Source organism: Notolepis coatsorum (assembly GCF_963971535.1).
Source record: "Notolepis coatsorum genome assembly, chromosome: 19".
Lineage (NCBI taxonomy): Eukaryota > Metazoa > Chordata > Actinopteri > Aulopiformes > Paralepididae > Notolepis > Notolepis coatsorum.
The window spans coordinates 10195782-10215549 of record NC_140183.1 but is presented as its reverse complement, the minus strand read 5'-3'; the positions used below and the strand labels follow the sequence as shown (position 1 = coordinate 10215549).

General features: G+C 48.7%; 1 protein-coding gene across 1 annotated transcript in view; it reads left to right on the top strand.

Annotated features, from left to right (window-relative positions):
• Positions 1-19768, top strand: part of LOC311245930 (F-actin-uncapping protein LRRC16A-like) — a gene marked incomplete at its 3' end in the record, with an annotated part of 192389 nt that overhangs the window by 96294 nt on the left and 76327 nt on the right. The window contains 3 exon segments of the mRNA XM_084335954.1: positions 14441-14529; positions 18118-18212; positions 19010-19096. Coding sequence (XP_084192080.1) covers positions 14441-14529; positions 18118-18212; positions 19010-19096 — 271 coding nt within the window.

Sequence of the window (19768 nt, the reverse complement as noted above, 5' to 3'; positions counted from 1 at the left end):
TGTTCCAGAGAGATAAGATGTTAATTCCAACAAGACAATAGGTTCAATTACTCATCATGTCACCCCCTACAGCGCCCTATTGCCCCCCCCCCCACCCAGTCTCCCCAGCTATCCCCCCCAGCACACCCCCCCAGTCTCCCCAGCTATTCCCCCGCAGCACACCCCCCCCCCCCCCCACTCTCCACAGCTCCCCCCCCAAATTATCTCCAGTTATCCCCCCTCCACACACACACACACACACACCCAGTCTCCCCAGCTATCCCCGCCCACTCCACCCCCCTATCTCCCCAGCTATCCACCCCCCTCTCTTCCCAGCTACCCCCCCCCACTCCACCCCCCTCTCTTCCCAGCTACCCTCCCCGCTCCACCCCCCTCTCTCCCCAGCTACCCCCCTCTCTCCCCAGCTATCCCCACACACCCCTCAGTCCAAACAATTATCATACACTTCCATCACAGCCAGAGAAATAGGATTTAAACGTCTGCCATCCAGAAGTTCAGAACGACACATGCACGCGCACACACACACACACACAGACACACACACACACACACACGCACGCACACACGCACACACACACACACACACACACACACACACACACACACACACACAGACACACACTCACACTCACACTCACACTCACACTCACATTCACACCCTCTATCCATCTGACATGTATCCACTTTATCCTGGATTAGTTTTGGTAAATGGTAAAAACAGCCCAAGGCCTTTTGTCTTGGTAATTAGGCATGCACACACACACACTGTGTGTGTGCTGGTTTATGCTAATGTGGTGTAGCAGCATAGCTTAGTTTTGTTTTGGGTCCAGGTTGCCGTGGTAACCAGTCCCTCTGTGTTGAGGAGTCCAGAGTAGCCGCGTGTCGACTCAGAGGAATCTGATGCATGTGTGTGTGTGTACTTGTGTGCGCGTGTGTGTGTGTGTGTGTGTGTGTGTGTGTGTGTGTGTACTTGTGTGCGCGTGTGTGTGTGTGTGTGTGTGTGTGCGTGTGTGTCCGTGCAATCGTGCTATAACAGCCTCTGTCCCGTTAGCCCTCACTGACCCCTGACCCCTGGCCCTACAGTACGCCTCCTGGACTGGCCTTGCGTGTGTCAGAGATTCCACTAGGAAATGTGGGCGTCGGCCAACCAGCTGACAGGATTTAGGACACAGAGAGATTCCGGCCCTGCAGTATATCCTACTGGACAGTCCGCCGGGCTGATGTTCTGTTACTCTGATGTCTGTAAGGCCTCCTGTATTCTACACCTGGCTGTGTGTCATGTTAACAGGTGTTTTGGTGACAGATGGGCCTATTTGTGTATTTGATCAAACCTGAGAAGTGACATCAGTCTTACTTTACATAGAAGAAGAGTTTGATGAATAAAATAATCAAATCAAATCGTTCTTTTTCAGAAATGATCGATTGTCAAGGAATGTTTCCACAGCCTGGGTGGAAAAAGCATTGGAAATTAACTCACTCCAACCTGCTCAACCTGCTCACTCTCTCCTGTTCAACCTGCTCACTCTCTCCTGTTCAACCTGCTCACTCTCTCCCTGTTCAACCTGCTCACTCTCTCCCCGTTCAACCTGCTCACTCTCTCCTGTTCAACCTGCTCACTCTCTCCTGTTCAACCTGCTCACTCTCTCCCTGTTCAACCTGCTTACTCTCTCCCTGTTCAACCTGCTCACTCTCTCCTGTTCAACCTGCTCACTCTCTCCTGTTCAACCTGCTCACTCTCTCCCGTTCAACCTGCTCACTCTCTCCTGTTCAACCTGCTCACTCTCTCCTGTTCAACCTGCTCACTCTCTCCCCGTTCAACCTGCTCACTCTCTCCCTGTTCAACCTGCTCACTCTCTCCCTGTTCAACCTGCTCACTCTCTCCTGTTCAACCTGCTCACTCTCTCCTGTTCAACCTGCTCACTCTCTCCCTGTTCAACCTGCTCACTCTCTCCTGTTCAACCTGCTCACTCTCTCCCCGTTCAACCTGCTCACTCTCTCCCCGTTCAACCTGCTCACTCTCTCCTGTTCAACCTGCTCACTCTCTCCTGTTCAACCTGCTCACTCTCTCCCTGTTCAACCTGCTCACTCTCTCCCTGTTCAACCTGCTCACTCTCTCCCCGTTCAACCTGCTCACTCTCTCCCCGTTCAACCTGCTCACTCTCTCCCTGTTCAACCTGCTCACTCTCTCCCTGTTCAACCTGCTCACTCTTTCCTGTCCAACCTGCTCACTCTCTCCTGTTCAACCTGCTCACTCTCTCCCCGTTCAACCTGCTCACTCTCTCCCTGTTCAACCTGCTCACTCTCTCCTGTTCAACCTGCTCACTCTCTCCCTGTTCAACCTGCTCACTCTCTCCCCGTTCAACCTGCTCACTCTCTCCCCGTTCAACCTGCTCACTCTCTCCCTGTTCAACCTGCTCACTCTCTCTCCTGTTCAACCTGCTCACTCTCTCCTGTTCAACCTGCTCACTCTCTCCTGTTCAACCTGCTCACTCTCTCCCCGTTCAACCTGCTCACTCTCTCTCCTGTTCAACCTGCTCACTCTCTCCTGTTCAACCTGCTCACTCTCTCCTGTTCAACCTGCTCACTCTCTCCTGTTCAACCTGCTCACTCTCTCCCCGTTCAACCTGCTCACTCTCTCCCTGTTCAACCTGCTCACTCTCTCCTGTTCAACCTGCTCACTCTCTCCCCGTTCAACCTGCTCACTCTCTCTCCTGTTCAACCTGCTCACTCTCTCCCCGTTCAACCTGCTCACTCTCTCCCTGTTCAACCTGCTCACTCTCTCCCCGTTCAACCTGCTCACTCTCTCTCCTGTTCAACCTGCTCACTCTCTCCCTGTTCAACCTGCTCACTCTCTCCCTGTTCAACCTGCTCACTCTCTCCCTGTTCAACCTGCTCACTCTCTCCCTGTTCAACCTGCTCACTCTCTCCTGTTCAACCTGCTCACTCTCTCCTGTTCAACCTGCTCACTCTCTCCCCGTTCAACCTGCTCACTCTCTCCTGTTCAACCCGCTCACTCTCTCCCCTGTTCAACCTGCTCACTCTCTCCCTGTTCAACCTGCTCACTCTCTCCCCGTTCAACCTGCTCACTCTCTCCTGTTCAACCTGCTCACTCTCTCCCCGTTCAACCTGCTCACTCTCTCCCCATTCAACCTGCTCACTCTCTCCCCATTCAACCTGCTCACTCTCTCCTGTTCAACCTGCTCACTCTCTCCCTGTTCAACCTGCTCACTCTCTCCCCGTTCAACCTGCTCACTCTCTCCCTGTTCAACCTGCTCACTCTCTCCCCGTTCAACCTGCTCACTCTCTCCCTGTTCAACCTGCTCACTCTCTCCCTGTTCAACCTGCTCACTCTCTCCCTGTTCAACCTGCTCACTCTCTCCTGTTCAACCTGCTCACTCTCTCCTGTTCAACCTGCTCACTCTCTCCCCGTTCAACCTGCTCACTCTCTCCTCGTTCAACCTGCTCACTCTCTCCCTGTTCAACCTGCTCACTCTCTCCCCGTTCAACCTGCTCACTCTCTCCCTGTTCAACCTGCTCACTCTCTCCTGTTCAACCTGCTCACTCTCTCCCTGTTCAACCTGCTCACTCTCTCCCTGTTCAACCTGCTCACTCTCTCCCTGTTCAACCTGCTCACTCTCTCCTGTTCAACCTGCTCACTCTCTCCCCGTCCAACCTGCTCACTCTCTCCTGTTCAACCTGCTCACTCTCTCCCTGTTCAACCTGCTCACTCTCTCCCTGTTCAACCTGCTCACTCTCTCCTGTTCAACCTGCTCACTCTCTCCCCGTTCAACCTGCTCACTCTCTCCCCGTTCAACCTGCTCACTCTCTCCCTGTTCAACCTGCTCACTCTCTCCTGTTCAACCTGCTCACTCTCTCCTGTTCAACCTGCTCACTCTCTCCCCGTTCAACCTGCTCACTCTCTCCTGTTCAACCTGCTCACTCTCTCCCTGTTCAACCTGCTCACTCTCTCCCTGTTCAACCTGCTCACTCTCTCCCCGTCCAACCTGCTCACTCTCTCCCTGTTCAACCTGCTCACTCTCTTCCCGTTCAACCTGCTCACTCTCTCCCTGTTCAACCTGCTCACTCTCTCCCCGTTCAACCTGCTCACTCTCTCCCCGTTCAACCTGCTCACTCTCTCCCTGTTCAACCTGCTCACTCTCTCCTGTTCAACCTGCTCACTCTCTCCCTGTTCAACCTGCTCACTCTCTCCCTGTTCAACCTGCTCACTCTCTCCCTGTTCAACCTGCTCACTCTCTCCCTGTTCAACCTGCTCACTCTCTCCCTGTTCAACCTGCTCACTCTCTCCTGTTCAACCTGCTCACTCTCTCCCTGTTCAACCTGCTCACTCTCTCCCCGTTCAACCTGCTCACTCTCTCCTGTTCAACCTGCTCACTCTCTCCTGTTCAACCTGCTCACTCTCTCCTGTTCAACCTGCTCACTCTCTCCTGTTCAACCTGCTCACTCTCTCTCCTGTTCAACCTGCTCACTCTCTCCTGTTCAACCTGCTCACTCTCTCCCCGTTCAACCTGCTCACTCTCTCCTGTTCAACCTGCTCACTCTCTCCCCGTTCAACCTGCTCACTCTCTCCCCGTTCAACCTGCTCACTCTCTCCCCGTTCAACCTGCTCACTCTCTCCCCGTTCAACCTGCTCACTCTCTCCCCGTTCAACCTGCTCACTCTCTCCCTGTTCAACCTGCTCACTCTCTCCTGTTCAACCTGCTCACTCTCTCCCCGTTCAACCTGCTCACTCTCTCCCCGTTCAACCTGCTCACTCTCTCCTCGTTCAACCTGCTCACTCTCTCCCTGTTCAACCTGCTCACTCTCTCCCCGTTCAACCTGCTCACTCTCTCCATGTTCAACCTGCTCACTCTCTCCTGTTCAACCTGCTCACTCTCTCCTCATTCAACCTGCTCACTCTCTCCTGTTCAACCTGCTCACTCTCTCCCTGTTCAACCTGCTCACTCTCTCCCTGTTCAACCTGCTCACTCTCTCCCCGTTCAACCTGCTCACTCTCTCCCTGTTCAACCTGCTCACTCTCTCCTCGTTCAACCTGCTCACTCTCTCCCTGTTCAACCTGCTCACTCTCTCCCCGTTCAACCTGCTCACTCTCTCCTGTTCAACCTGCTCACTCTCTCCTGTTCAACCTGCTCACTCTCTCCCTGTTCAACCTGCTCACTCTCTCCCCGTTCAACCTGCTCACTCTCTCCCCGTTCAACCTGCTCACTCTCTCCTGTTCAACCTGCTCACTCTCTCCCTGTTCAACCTGCTCACTCTCTCCCCGTTCAACCTGCTCACTCTCTCCTGTTCAACCTGCTCACTCTCTCCCTGTTCAACCTGCTCACTCTCTCCCCGTTCAACCTGCTCACTCTCTCCCCGTTCAACCTGCTCACTCTCTCCCCGTTCAACCTGCTCACTCTCTCCTGTTCAACCTGCTCACTCTCTCCCTGTTCAACCTGCTCACTCTCTCCTGTTCAACCTGCTCACTCTCTCCTGTTCAACCTGCTCACTCTCTCCCTGTTCAACCTGCTCACTATCTCCCTGTTCAACCTGCTCACTCTCTCCTGTTCAACCTGCTCACTCTCTCCTGTTCAACCTGCTCACTCTCTCCTGTTCAACCTGCTCACTCTCTCCTGTTCAACCTGCTCACTCTCTCCTGTTCAACCTGCTCACTCTCTCCCTGTTCAACCTGCTCACTCTCTCCCCGTTCAACCTGCTCACTCTCTCCCCGTTCAACCTGCTCACTCTCTCCCCGTTCAACCTGCTCACTCTCTCCTGTTCAACCTGCTCACTCTCTCCCTGTTCAACCTGCTCACTCTCTCCTGTTCAACCTGCTCACTCTCTCCTGTTCAACCTGCTCATTCTCTCCTGTTCAACCTGCTCACTCTCTCCTGTTCAACCTGCTCATTCTCTCCTGTTCAACCTGCTCACTCTCTCCCCGTTCAACCTGCTCACTCTCTCCCCGTTCAACCTGCTCACTCTCTCCTGTTCAACCTGCTCACTCTCTCCCTGTTCAACCTGCTCACTCTCTCCTGTTCAACCTGCTCACTCTCTCCTGTTCAACCTGCTCATTCTCTCCTGTTCAACCTGCTCACTCTCTCCCTGTTCAACCTGCTCACTCTCTCCTGTTCAACCTGCTCACTCTCTCCACGTTCAACCTGCTCACTCTCTCCTGTTCAACCTGCTCACTCTCTCCCTGTTCAACCTGCTCACTCTCTCCTGTTCAACCTGCTCACTCTCTCCCCGTCCAACCTGCTCACTCTCTCCCCGTTCAACCTGCTCACTCTCTCCTGTTCAACCTGCTCACTCTCTCCTGTTCAACCTGCTCACTCTCTCCCTGTTCAACCTGCTCACTCTCTCCTGTTCAACCTGCTCACTCTCTCCCCGTTCAACCTGCTCACTCTCTCCCCGTTCAACCTGCTCACTCTCTCCCTGTTCAACCTGCTCACTCTCTCCCCGTTCAACCTGCTCACTCTCTCCTGCTCAACCTGCTCACTCTCTCCTGTTCAACCTGCTCACTCTCTCCCTGTTCAACCTGCTCACTCTCTCCCTGTTCAACCTGCTCACTCTCTCCCCGTTCAACCTGCTCACTCTCTCCCTGTCCAACCTGCTCACTCTCTCCCTGTTCAACCTGCTCACTCTCTCCCTGTTCAACCTGCTCACTCTCTCCTGTTCAACCTGCTCACTCTCTCCCCGTTCAACCTGCTCACTCTCTCCCTGTCCAACCTGCTCACTCTCTCCCTGTTCAACCTGCTCACTCTCTCCTGTTCAACCTGCTCACTCTCTCCCTGTCCAACCTGCTCACTCTCTCCCCGTTCAACCTGCTCACTCTCTCCCTGTTCAACCTGCTCACTCTCTCCTGTTCAACCTGCTCACTCTCTCCTGTTCAACCTGCTCACTCTCTCCTGTTCAACCTGCTCACTCTCTCCCCGTTCAACCTGCTCACTCTCTCCCCGTTCAACCTGCTCACTCTCTCCTGTTCAACCTGCTCACTCTCTCCCCGTCCAACCTGCTCACTCTCTCCTGTTCAACCTGCTCACTCTCTCCTGTTCAACCTGCTCACTCTCTCCTGTTCAACCTGCTCACTCTCTCCTGTTCAACCTGCTCACTCTCTCCCTGTTCAACCTGCTCACTCTCTCCTGTTCAACCTGCTCACTCTCTCCTGTTCAACCTGCTCACTCTCTCCCCGTTCAACCTGCTCACTCTCTCCTGTTCAACCTGCTCACTCTCTCCCTGTTCAACCTGCTCACTCTCCCCGTTCAACCTGCTCACTCTCTCCCCGTTCAACCTGCTCACTCTCCCCGTTCAACCTGCTCACTCTCTCCCCGTTCAACCTGCTCACTCTCTCCCTGTTCAACCTGCTCACTCTCCCCGTTCAACCTGCTCACTCTCTCCTGTTCAACCTGCTCACTCTCTCCCCGTTCAACCTGCTCACTCTCTCCCCGTTCAACCTGCTCACTCTCTCCTGTTCAACCTGCTCACTCTCTCCTGTTCAACCTGCTCACTCTCTCCCCGTTCAACCTGCTCACTCTCTCCCCGTTCAACCTGCTCACTCTCTCCTGTTCAACCTGCTCACTCTCTCCTGTTCAACCTGCTCACTCTCTCCTGTTCAACCTGCTCACTCTCTCCCTGTTCAACCTGCTCACTCTCTCCCTGTTCAACCTGCTCACTATCTCCTGTTCAACCTGCTCACTCTCTCCCCGTTCAACCTGCTCACTCTCTCCCTGTTCAACCTGCTCACTCTCTCCCTGTTCAACCTGCTCACTCTCTCCCTGTTCAACCTGCTCACTCTCTCCTGTTCAACCTGCTCACTCTCTCCTGTTCAACCTGCTCACTCTCTCCTGTTCAACCTGCTCACTCTCTCCTGTTCAACCTGCTCACTCTCTCCTGTTCAACCTGCTCACTCTCTCCCCGTTCAACCTGCTCTCTCTCTCCCCGTTCAACCTGCTCACTCTCTCCCTGTTCAACCTGCTCACTCTCTCCTGTTCAACCTGCTCACTCTCTCCCTGTTCAACCTGCTCACTCTCTCCCTGTTCAACCTGCTCACTCTCTCCTGTTCAACCTGCTCACTCTCTCCCCGTTCAACCTGCTCACTCTCTCCCTGTTCAACCTGCTCACTCTCTCCCTGTTCAACCTGCTCACTCTCTCCCTGTTCAACCTGCTCACTCTCCCCGTTCAACCTGCTCACTCTCTCCTGTTCGACCTGCTCACTCTCTCCCCGTTCAACCTGCTCACTCTCTCCTGCTCAACCTGCTCACTCTCTCCCTGTTCAACCTGCTCACTCTCTCCCCGTTCAACCTGCTCACTCTCTCCTGTTCAACCTGCTCACTCTCTCCTGTTCAACCTGCTCACTCTCTCCTGTTCAACCTGCTCACTCTCTCCCTGTTCAACCTGCTCACTCTCTCCCTGTTCAACCTGCTCACTCTCTCCCCGTTCAACCTGCTCACTCTCTCCCCGTTCAACCTGCTCACTCTCTCCTGTTCAACCTGCTCACTCTCTCCTGTTCAACCTGCTCACTCTCTCCTGTTCAACCTGCTCACTCTCTCCCCGTTCAACCTGCTCACTCTCTCCCCGTTCAACCTGCTCACTCTCTCCCTGTTCAACCTGCTCACTCTCTCCCCGTTCAACCTGCTCACTCTCTCCCCGTTCAACCTGCTCACTCTCTCCCTGTTCAACCTGCTCACTCTCTCCCCGTTCAACCTGCTCACTCTCTCCTGTTCAACCTGCTCACTCTCTCCTGTTCAACCTGCTCACTCTCTCCCCGTTCAACCTGCTCACTCTCTCCCTGTTCAACCTGCTCACTCTCTCCTGTTCAACCTGCTCACTCTCTCCCTGTTCAACCTGCTCACTCTCTCCCCGTTCAACCTGCTCACTCTCTCCTGTTCAACCTGCTCACTCTCTCCTGTTCAACCTGCTCACTCTCTCCTGTTCAACCTGCTCACTCTCTCCCTGTTCAACCTGCTCACTCTCTCCCCGTTCAACCTGCTCACTCTCTCCTGTTCAACCTGCTCACTCTCTCCTGTTCAACCTGCTCACTCTCTCCCTGTTCAACCTGCTCACTCTCTCCCCGTTCAACCTGCTCACTCTCTCCTGTTCAACCTGCTCACTCTCTCCTGTTCAACCTGCTCACTCTCTCCCTGTTCAACCTGCTCACTCTCTCCCCGTTCAACCTGCTCACTCTCTCCTGTTCAACCTGCTCACTCTCTCCTGTTCAACCTGCTCACTCTCTCCTGTTCAACCTGCTCACTCTCTCCTGTTCAACCTGCTCACTCTCTCCTGTTCAACCTGCTCACTCTCCCTCCTGTTCAACCTGCTCACTCTCTCCTGTTCAACCTGCTCACTCTCTCCTGTTCAACCTGCTCACTCGTTCTCCACATGTTCTAGTGCCATCTCACCATTGCATCTTTGATAGAGGGTGAAATCGGTGTCGAAATCCCTTCATTCTAAATGAAGTATTATGTCCAGACCTACAAATCATATTCTACAGACTTAACCTTATGTTTCTACAAGTTTCTACAGACTTGGTTGGTACAGATCCCTGCAGAAATCTATGAAAGATCAAATAATGTGTCAATGAAAATAAGAATAATGAATTATGAAAAATGACCATTCCCTACAGTGTGTGTGTGTGTGTGTGTGTGTGTGTGTGTGCCATGTGTGCCATGTGTGCCATGTGTTGCTGGGTAATGGGACAGTTTCCAATGCACTATATCCTTGGGATGTGTTGAGTGAAACCTCCATCTGTTGCCATGTTTCTGTTGTCATTGTGACGGTTTCTGTGTGGACTGTTTCTTTCCAATGGAGACACTGTATAGACGGAGCATGGGAAGAGAGGTCCTCCCCTCTCTCAGGCCCAAAGTGCTGGGAATCAGGGAATCTCTGATCGTCTGTGTATATATGGGAGTGAGAACATTCTCTCCCATTTGACCTGACGGAGATCCACATACGATTTGAAATCTTGTCTTTTAATAAAGGCGTATGGAATGGGGTTTGATCCCATGACAAGGGTTTTGTATACACATAAACTCAACAAATAACCTCTGTTCTCGTTGCAATGCGTTTTTTATTCTTTCTTATAAGAAGGGGGAAGAACACTATATCGTGGGTGTTCATATGACTTGTATTCTGCTTACAGCTTCGGGGTTCCACTTATTACGTTTAACAATGGCAAAGCCTTTTAAATATAATCAAAACGTTCTCGTATTTCTGTAATCTATGCGCATAATAATAACGAGTTGAGTTACGCGGAGCGCAGTCAGTGCTTATTTCCGCATTGTAAACATATTCTACCACCGGGTGCCAGCTACGCATGCTCCGAGCTGTGCGTAGATATACGCACAAAGTCAAGCACAAGGGCAAATTGATAAGTCCCACACTTTGCTTAGAAATTATCGTACGCACGGGTTACGCACATATCTGTGCGTACGCAACGTTGATAAATGAGGGCCCTGGAGTGGTGAATATATCACAGGCATACTAACACACACACACATAACCATAAGCCCTAACCCCTGACCCTAAAATAGCTAATTTACCTTGTGGGGTGTGACCAATGTCCCAGAAAATTACAAAAACAAGATAACAGAGTGGCTTCCCTGTGCAATCTTTAGCTAGGACACACAGCGTCACAGATGCAAATCAATCTCAAATAAAGTGAACCGCAGCCTCTCATAACGTTGCTAACGTAACGCTCCTAACGCCTGATAACGTAGGTTGCTAACGTTGCTAACCTACCACACGTCTGAATTCAACGCTGTTGTCGGGGCGTAACGCCAGCTCTAGCTTAGCCTAGTAGTAGAGGTGGACCTTGTACCCTGGACACTTTCAAAACTGCTCTTAAAACACACCTCTTCACCAAGGCTTTTCCCCATTAGTTAGTTTAGATTAGATTAGGTTCATTATCCCTTACCTGCCCTCATCCTCCCCTTTGTTCCCTTTTCCCCTATTGCCCCATTTCCCTAGCCCTCTTGATTGACTGAAAGGCTCTCTAGAAATTTGATTTATTATTATTATTATTGTAGCTTTTGCTGGATGCTAGCTGCTAACGTTAGCACCAGCAGGACACGATATTATGTAACACATGCAGCACGTTCACAATAGCTTGGCATTTTCCCCCTGCATCTTTACTTAGTCTAGCAGCAAAGCGCACAGTGGTGGTTGTGTGTTTTGTTAGTGACTTAACCAGTATGGCTAGTTTAGTTTACTCAGTTTATTTGATCAGGGACAGTGCATATCAATCAACAGTTATACATTTATAAAAAACTGTAAATATGCCAACATTAGCAGGGTTGCTAGTTTTCAGTTGTAGTCCCTGGGCTAGCGATAGCTCTGTGTTGATGTTGCGCGGGTCAGTTGCATGAGCTGTGATTGGTCGACTTTCTGGGGACAGACAGACATACAGACATACAGACAAACCCTGTTCCTTCGGTGCCACATATAAACCTTGTCTTCATCACTTGTAGTGGTCCCCACAACAGTAGGAAACTATGGGGTCACCCCTATGTTCCCCGGGTTCTATGTTCCCCGCTCCCGAAAAAAGGGTCCCATGTTCCCCAGGTCCTAGATCAGCCATTCTAAGGCTACGTTTAGACGGAGAGAGTCTGAACAGAAACCGCAAAAGTCGTCTTGCGGTCTCACTTTTAATTTTGCGTTTAGACTAGTGTTTTGGGGTGGAATTCTCCGTGCAGACGAGGCTGTAAGCCTGTAACTACTCGAGACGACTGAGCCCCGCTGTCACACAATTGGCGCATATGTCACATGACGTGCTGTGAAGGCCCGCCCTACTCTGCCTCTGATTCGCAGACTGTGGGTGAGGAATGTGATTGGACCAAAGCAGAGTCACTCACAGACAGTGGCCCTAGTCCGCGGGACAGATTCTTGTACTGCCAAAAAAAAAGTACTGCCAATGTAGCCTTCAGGTGATCTCCAGTCCGTAGATAGAATCAGACAAGCTTGTTCGCTTTGTTTACGCTTCTAGGCTACTGGCGCATGCCTGTGATGTAAGCAGTATGCGCGACGAGAGCCTTGACAACCCTTTCGTCATCGTTTTATGCGGTTTGACAGTTTAGATGAGAGCGCAAAGGTCTATCGTTTCTAGGAATTCCACCCTGGAAGGTGGTCTCACTTTTTTACGGTTTCACCCCGTAAAAATGCAGTTTCCGTATAAACAAAAGGCACATCCGGAAAAATATTTTTGCGGATTCACCTGCTAGCGTTTCCGTCTAAACAGGGCCTAAAACAGTGGGCCAGTGAGCGCCATCCAGTGGGCCGCGGAGGCCGCCTAAACTACTGCCAAAATCAATGCTTACATTTGTGTGTCAGTAGTCGCCGCAACGAACGGTAGAATTTAGCCGGCACGGAAACAAGAGAAATGGAATTGAGAATGTTTCTGGAGGAAAGAGAATAATATTGTTGGCTAGGTGGTCGGCTCAAACGTTAAACTTCTATTCCTAAAAGAACACTTAGCGACAGAGTGGTGTGAGGGTGTAGATGGTGCATGTTTTCTGTATGAATGATATTTCTCGGGGACCGGGGAAAACATAGGACCCGGGGAACATAGATATACGCTCCCGAAAATATGCCATACCTTTTCATGTCAACTTTTCTACTCAGACTTGGTGTGTAATGGAGGTGTCCCCTATGTACAACATGCAATCTCACTACAATGCAGTATTTATAGTGCTGCGATATACTGAATGGTGATGTGTATCTCCAGATTGTTGGCGGTACACGGCCCTACTGTGTGCGCCGTCGGGTCATGTTAGCATAGTGAGACAAAGCTTAGTGGTTAGTGAGTTTTTTAAAGAGCAGCTCACAGGACAAACACACGGACCATGACACCATGTTGCCTTCGACTGGGCCTTCCAGCAAACACACAGGCTGCTTTGTACTCTCTCTCTCTCTCTCTCTCTCTCTCTCTCTCTCTCTCTCTCTCTCTCTCTCTCTCTCTCTCTCTCTCTCTCTCTCTCTCTCTCTCTCTCTCTCTCTCTCTCTCTCTCTCTCTCTCTCTCTCTCTCTCTCTCTCTCTCTCTCTCTCTCTCTCCTCTCTCTCTCCTGGAATAATATGACCTAGAATCCCCTACACTAGATTTCTATCTCTTTTCTCTATTTCATCCTACCCCCATATCTCCCTCTCGCTCTCCCCGTCTCCCTCCCTATCTCTCTCTGTTTCCCAGCACATGTGAACAACAGCTCTCTCTGTCCCCGTCCACTCTCTCCTTCCTACTCTCTCTTTCATTATCTCACTCTCTTCTCCTCCCGTCTGTCTCTCTTTCTCTCCTTCTCTATCTCTCCCTCCCTCCCTCCCTCCCTCTCGTTTGGCCTCTGAGACAATGTCCGCAGTGTTGGTCCACAGTGAAGCACGTAGACTGTGAGAAAGAGGCCTCCTCTGTCAGGAATGTCAATTAGTTAGAATAACGACATCACAACGACCCACCAGCTCAATGCTTTTATGACAATCAAACGTGACGTACTATTATAACCAGAGATTCAGTCAAACCTGACATACTATTATAACCAGAGATGCAGTCAAACCTGGCGTATTATATAACCAGAGATTCAGTCAAACCTGACATACTATTATAACCAGAGATGCAGTCAAACCTGGCGTATTATATAACCAGAGATTCAGTCAAACCTAATGTACTATATAACCAGATATTCAGTCAAACCTAATGTACTATATAACCAGAGATTCAGTTAAACCTGACATACTATATAACCAGAGATTCAGTCAAACCTGACATACTATATTACTATATAACCATAGATTCAGTCAAACCTGATGTACTATATTACCACAGATTCACTCTCACACTGGAAGGCAAAATGTCTGCGACCATGTGTGTGTGCGCGTGTGTTTGTGTGTGTCTGTGTATTTTGTGTATAGTGTAGTAAATTATGTAAATATTCTTCAGTGGGGCTGTCATCGACCATAGACATTCTTACCCCGTGGATTTAATCGACAATAACCAACATATCTTCTTTGGAGGTGTTTGTGAAATAAACATTTGAATTGTGTATTGTTCCCTGTGTGTGTTTTTTTATCATAGGGTTGCCTAGACTACATGTTAATCTAATGTTAATCTTACTCAAGGATGAGGACTATTACACCGTACATGACGCATCATAGCTTTTTGCTCGCTGATGGGGTCCCATGTTGTGCTGTAGGTGCCCTTCAAACAGCCTGAGCCCGCCACTGCTCAAAAGTGCTTTTCTCCCTCGTTTGCTATGAAATGTATTTATCCGAATCAAGATAAATAACACACGTCATCATTTGCTAACCTGTGTGTGTGTGTGTGTGTGTGTGTGTGCGTGTGTGTGTCTGTGTGTGTGTGCGCGCGTGTGTGTGTGCCTGTGTGCGTGTGTGTGTGTGTGACTGTGTGTGTGTGTGTGTGTGTGTGCGTGTGTGTGTGTGTGTGTGTGCCTGTGTGTGCGTGTGCAGTCTGCAGATGTCTGTGAGCAGGTTCTGAGGGTGGTGTCTCGCTCCGCGCGGCTGGAGGAGCTGGTTCTGGACAACGCGGGACTCAAAACGTGAGCTTCTCACTTCCTTTCACATGGTGTCGCTCGGGCCAGGAAAGGACTGTCGTTTCCTATTGGCCCCCGTGAATGTCTTTCAAACGACCAACGCAGACGCAACCAGTAGAACATATCTTGCTACTGGAATGTCGTCAACTAGGGATGTACAAGGATGTCCAGTTAGCCATCGTTTTTACATGAACCAGATATCCTTAGGGGTTAAATGGTTAATACCCTTTTTATATATATTATGTTGTATTCATTTTATAGGGTGGATGTGTAAAAATAAGATAAACAAGATAGCTGGTATATTTAGATTTTGAATACAGGCTTCAATGGAACTGGCACCAACGTCTGGTACCAAGCAGAGCATAGAAGGCTGGTGTTCTGACGTGATGACCATTCCTTCTTTTATAGTTTCCTTGGTATAGAACGCTGGTATTCGGACGTGATGACCCTTCCTTATCTTATAGTTTCCTTGGTATAGGACGCTGGTGTTCTGACGTAACGACCCTTCCTTCTTTTATAGTACCCTTGGTATAGAACGCTGGTATTCTTTTTTATCCTCTTTTTCTCCGCCTGATTTTCTATGCTTTTCTCCTCGTCCCAATTTAGTCGTTATGCCAATTCCCCCCCTCCCCTACCTGGTTGGTGTGCGCATGTTCCCCCTACTGGTCGGTACAAGGGAACCCTGAAGTCTACCCCATGCTTCCGCCGACACACGAGGAGACAGCCAGCGGCTCTCTTTTCACCTGGCAGCGAGGACTCTCATTGGTGAAGTGTAACGTGTGGGAGGTCACGCTGCCTTCATCAAGTCCTGCCTTTCGCTGAGCAGGCGCCCAGACCTGACCTGTAGGCGTCGCTGTCCACAACGCCAGATCCCCACCCACGACTTGCCCTCCCGCTAACTCAGCCAAAACGAGTTAGTATGACGATCGGCCCAAGCCGCAGGCAATGCTGGCTCCGGGAGTCGAGACCACAGCCTCTTGCATTGGTGACGAGCGCAATCTCCGCTACGCCACCCGACCGCCCAGAACGCTGGTATTCTGACGTGGTGACCCGTCCTTCTTTTATAGTTCCCTCAGCAGCTACAGTAACCTCCAGTCACAGTAGACAGACAGTATGTCTAGCAGGTAGACTGACTTATAACTCTGTTATTCTTGCATGCGCTTAAAAGTTTAAATCTTCACAGAGTCACAGCGATCTTAATGATAGTCAGTCGTTTACATGCATACATTTTTTTATTCTTTTTTTTATCTGATTTTCTCCCCGTCCCATTTAGTCGTTGTGCCAATTCCCCCCTCCCCTACCTGGCGCTGTATGCATGTTCTCCTACGAGTCGGTACTAGGGCGTCCCGAGTCGATCGCACGCTTCCTCCGAGACGTGCGCCGACAGCCAGTGACGTCTTTTCACTTGGCAGCGAGGACTCTCATTGGTGAAGTGTAACGCGTGGGAGGGCACGCTATCTCCACCAAGTCCTGCCCCACTTAGCAAGCGCCGAGACCTGACTTGTAGGGGCGTCGCTGTCCACAACGCCAGATTCCCACCCGCCAGCATCTCCTGCGTTGGTGACGAGCGCAATCTCCGCTACGCCACCTGACCGCCTTACATGCATACATTTTAAGAAGCTTATTTGATTAGTCAGAAACAGGGGGGCAGGGCAGGGTGGGGCAAGCATGCTATTGGAAGCCAGTGAAGCATGGATGTTGCTTAGCAACAGAACTTAGAATGAGTTGTGACTTCCACTAGCTTGCTTAAGGGTTCCACATGCTCGAGCAACTGCAACGCGACTGCGACGCAACTGCAACACAACATGGTTGCAGATGTCGCATAGTGTGTTGCAGAGGATGTTGCGAGGATGTTGCGTACCTATCACAAAAATCAAACTAGATTAGATGTTGCATGGATGTTGTGTAGCATTGATTGGTTGGTTAGCGCAGGGGTTCCCAAACTTTTCAGGCCAGGGCCCAGAAAATAAGGCGTCAGAGAGCCGCGGCCCAATGCACATCGTCAGGCTTTTTTTTTTTGCCAGGCGACCGATTTTTTAAGCCAAATATCACTTCAATCCTATTAAGTTAGTTCAAGTTAGTTATTCATTTATATGTGCTATTTATGAGAGGGCTAACTTGTTGTAAAATAATAATGATAATAATAATAGCCTCATTAAAATACTATTGTTGCTTCGGTTGTTTTCAGCGTTTTATGTGCATAATCTGTTATTTAGTTTGAAATGTTCGTTGAAATAAGTAGATTTTTCGTTTTTGTTTATTTATTAAGTTAATATAAAACCATATAGTCACATTTTAGAATACAATAGAATAGAATTTTAGAATACAACTAGAAACACTGTCCTGGCCTGCTTCTAAGTTCAGTGGCCTGACAAAAAATTTAAAAAAAATAAAAATAAAAATAATTTTTTTTTTTTTTTTTTTTTTTTTTAATCATCTCGCGGCCCACCCGTGGCTGCTCGCGGCCCACCTTTGGGTCGCGACCCCGACTTTGGGAACCACTGGGTTAGCGAATAAGGGCGGGGCTGTCATATAATATTGGTTCCGCACGCAGGAATACTATCCTCGATAGTTAACGTCATTTATACAAATGGAAGTATTGATTTCTTCGTAACAAATCATTCTAAAAATATACAGTCAACTGGAATATGTTAGTTTTTTACACATATGTTGGATTATGTAATTGGTTTGTCATGATGATCACGAATTAACCGGTGGTTATCCTATAGCCCTAGTTATATGTACATTTCAACAAAGTGGAGCCGCAGGGGAAGACTTCCATAGCATACGCCTTCAAATCCTCTTACCTTGGCGATTAAAAGCCTCCACAATTTAGTAAACAGTATTCCCAACAGTATTCCCAAGTTAAACAGCAATCAATTAATTTAATACAACAGGTAGTTCGAGTGTCTGCAACATTGTTGCTTTGCAGTTGCTCGAGCATGTAGAGCCCTTTAGCCTGATGCTACAGTCGAATAACATTGTCTGTCTCCAATATCTCAATATCATACATAATTTACAGGTTGATTTATTTAATTCAGCTGATATCTATCTATCTCTCTCTCTCCCCCTATCTCAAGTTTCTTTAATAGTTGTCATACAGAAGTACAGAATACTTTTATACAAAATGCTTCTTACTGTTACGCTCCAGAGACTGTGCTAGACAAGATAAGTATCAAATAACATAGTATAGCATGTAAATTAGAAGTAGAGGTCACAGTGTTCAGTATACATATGTACAATGTTCGATGCAGAATAGACGTAACTATCTCTGTCTCTTGCTCACTGATTCTATCTATCTCTCTCTTGATCTCTGTCTCTCGTTCTCGATCTCTCTATATACTGTATATTTATGTCTCTCACACCCAATCTCTCTCTCTCTCTCCATCTCTCTCTCTTTATCTCTCTCTATATATATATATATGTCTCTCTCACACTTACTAAATCTCCCTCTCCTGCTCTCTGTCTATCTATCTCTGTCTCTCTTTTTCACCCTCTGCCTCTCTCTCTGCCTCTCTCTCTATGCCTCTATGTCTCTCTCTGTATCTCTATCTCTCTCTGTCTCTCTCTATCTCTATCTCTCTCTCCCTCCAGTGATTTTGCTCAGAAGCTAGCTAGTGTCCTGGCCCATAACCCCAACTCAGGACTCACCACCATCAACCTTGCCAACAATCCACTGGAGGACAGAGGTACTATTATTTTCTATTACACACCATTATGTTCTATTATATTCTAAACTTGAATATATATATATATATATATATATATATATATATATATATATATATATATATATATATATATATTGTGCTTAAAAGGATTATATATCCCTTTAAGGTTAGGGTGCATGCAGTCTTTTTGAACTTAGCAGTTAAATGTCAAATGCCTTTTCATACACAGTACTAGTACAGACTGTCAAATGCCGTGGCTTTTGATGCCCCAGTTCCACCACTGTGTGGAAGGTTGTTCTCTGCTGCCCTTCTGCTCCAGGCCTTTGGATGTATCCAGGACACATGAATTAAAGATAGATGCTGTGGCTCACACTTTAAAGATAGGACAACCAGTCAGTCCTCACTGGTCTCTCTATATGAAATATCAAGGACACACACATGTATGAAACACACGTGTCAGAAACACACATGTCAGAAACACTGCCTTGTGTCCCTGCATGATAACAGACATGTTTCTTCTTCTTCTTCTTCTTCTTCTTCTTCTTCTTCTTCTTCTTCTTCTTCTTCTTCTTCTTCTTCTTCTTCTTCTTCTTCTTCTTCTTCTTCTTCTTCTTCTTCTTCTTCTTCTTCTTCTTCTTCTTCTTCTTCTTCTGCGTCTCTGTGCAGGAATCTCCTCCGTCGTGTCCCTGCATGATAACAAACATGTTTCTTCTTCTTCTTCTTCTTCTACGTCTCTGTGCAGGAATCTCCTCCCCCGTGTCCCTGCATGATAACAAACATGTTTCTTCTTCTTCTTCTTCTACGTCTCTGTGCAGGAATCTCGTCCCTCGGAGCCCAGTTTGCCAAACTCCGTACCGGGCTCAAGCATTTAAATTTCTCCAGAACCTCACTGTCGCCCAAAGGTAAACCAATGTCCTCCCATCAATTGTATAATGATTATAAATAGCTGAGCTTATAGGACTAGATAGTACACTCCCTTAGATAATCATCACTTGGTATTGAATGGGGTAAAGGGTAACAGCTTCACTGGGGTCTTCGGGTGGTGTAAATATGAAACTATAAGATTTGCAGCTGGATGGATGGACGGATGGTTAGTTGGATAGGTAAAATAAATGATACACTATGCTGCATGGTTGACTGACTTCTTTGCTATTATAATTGCCTTTAAATCCCAGCACAGCACCAATAAAGAGGACTAGAAAAGAGAGGCCAGCACTAACGTCCTGTAATGAAGTCAGGTTTATATTCAGACCTTCCAGCACTAACGTCCTGTAATGAAGTCAGGTTTATATTCAGACCTTCCAGCACTAACGCTCTGTAATGAAGTCAGGTTTATATTCAGACCTTCCAGCACTAACGTCCTGTAATGAAGTCAGGTTTATATTCAGACCTTCCAGCACTAACGCTCTGTAATGAAGTCAGGTTTATATTCAGACCTTCCAGCACTAACGCTCTGTAATGAAGTCAGGTTTGTATTCAGACCTTCCAGCACTAACGTCCTGTAATGAAGTCAGGTTTATATTCAGCCCTTCCAGCACTAACGTCCTGTAATGAAGTCAGGTTTATATTCAGAC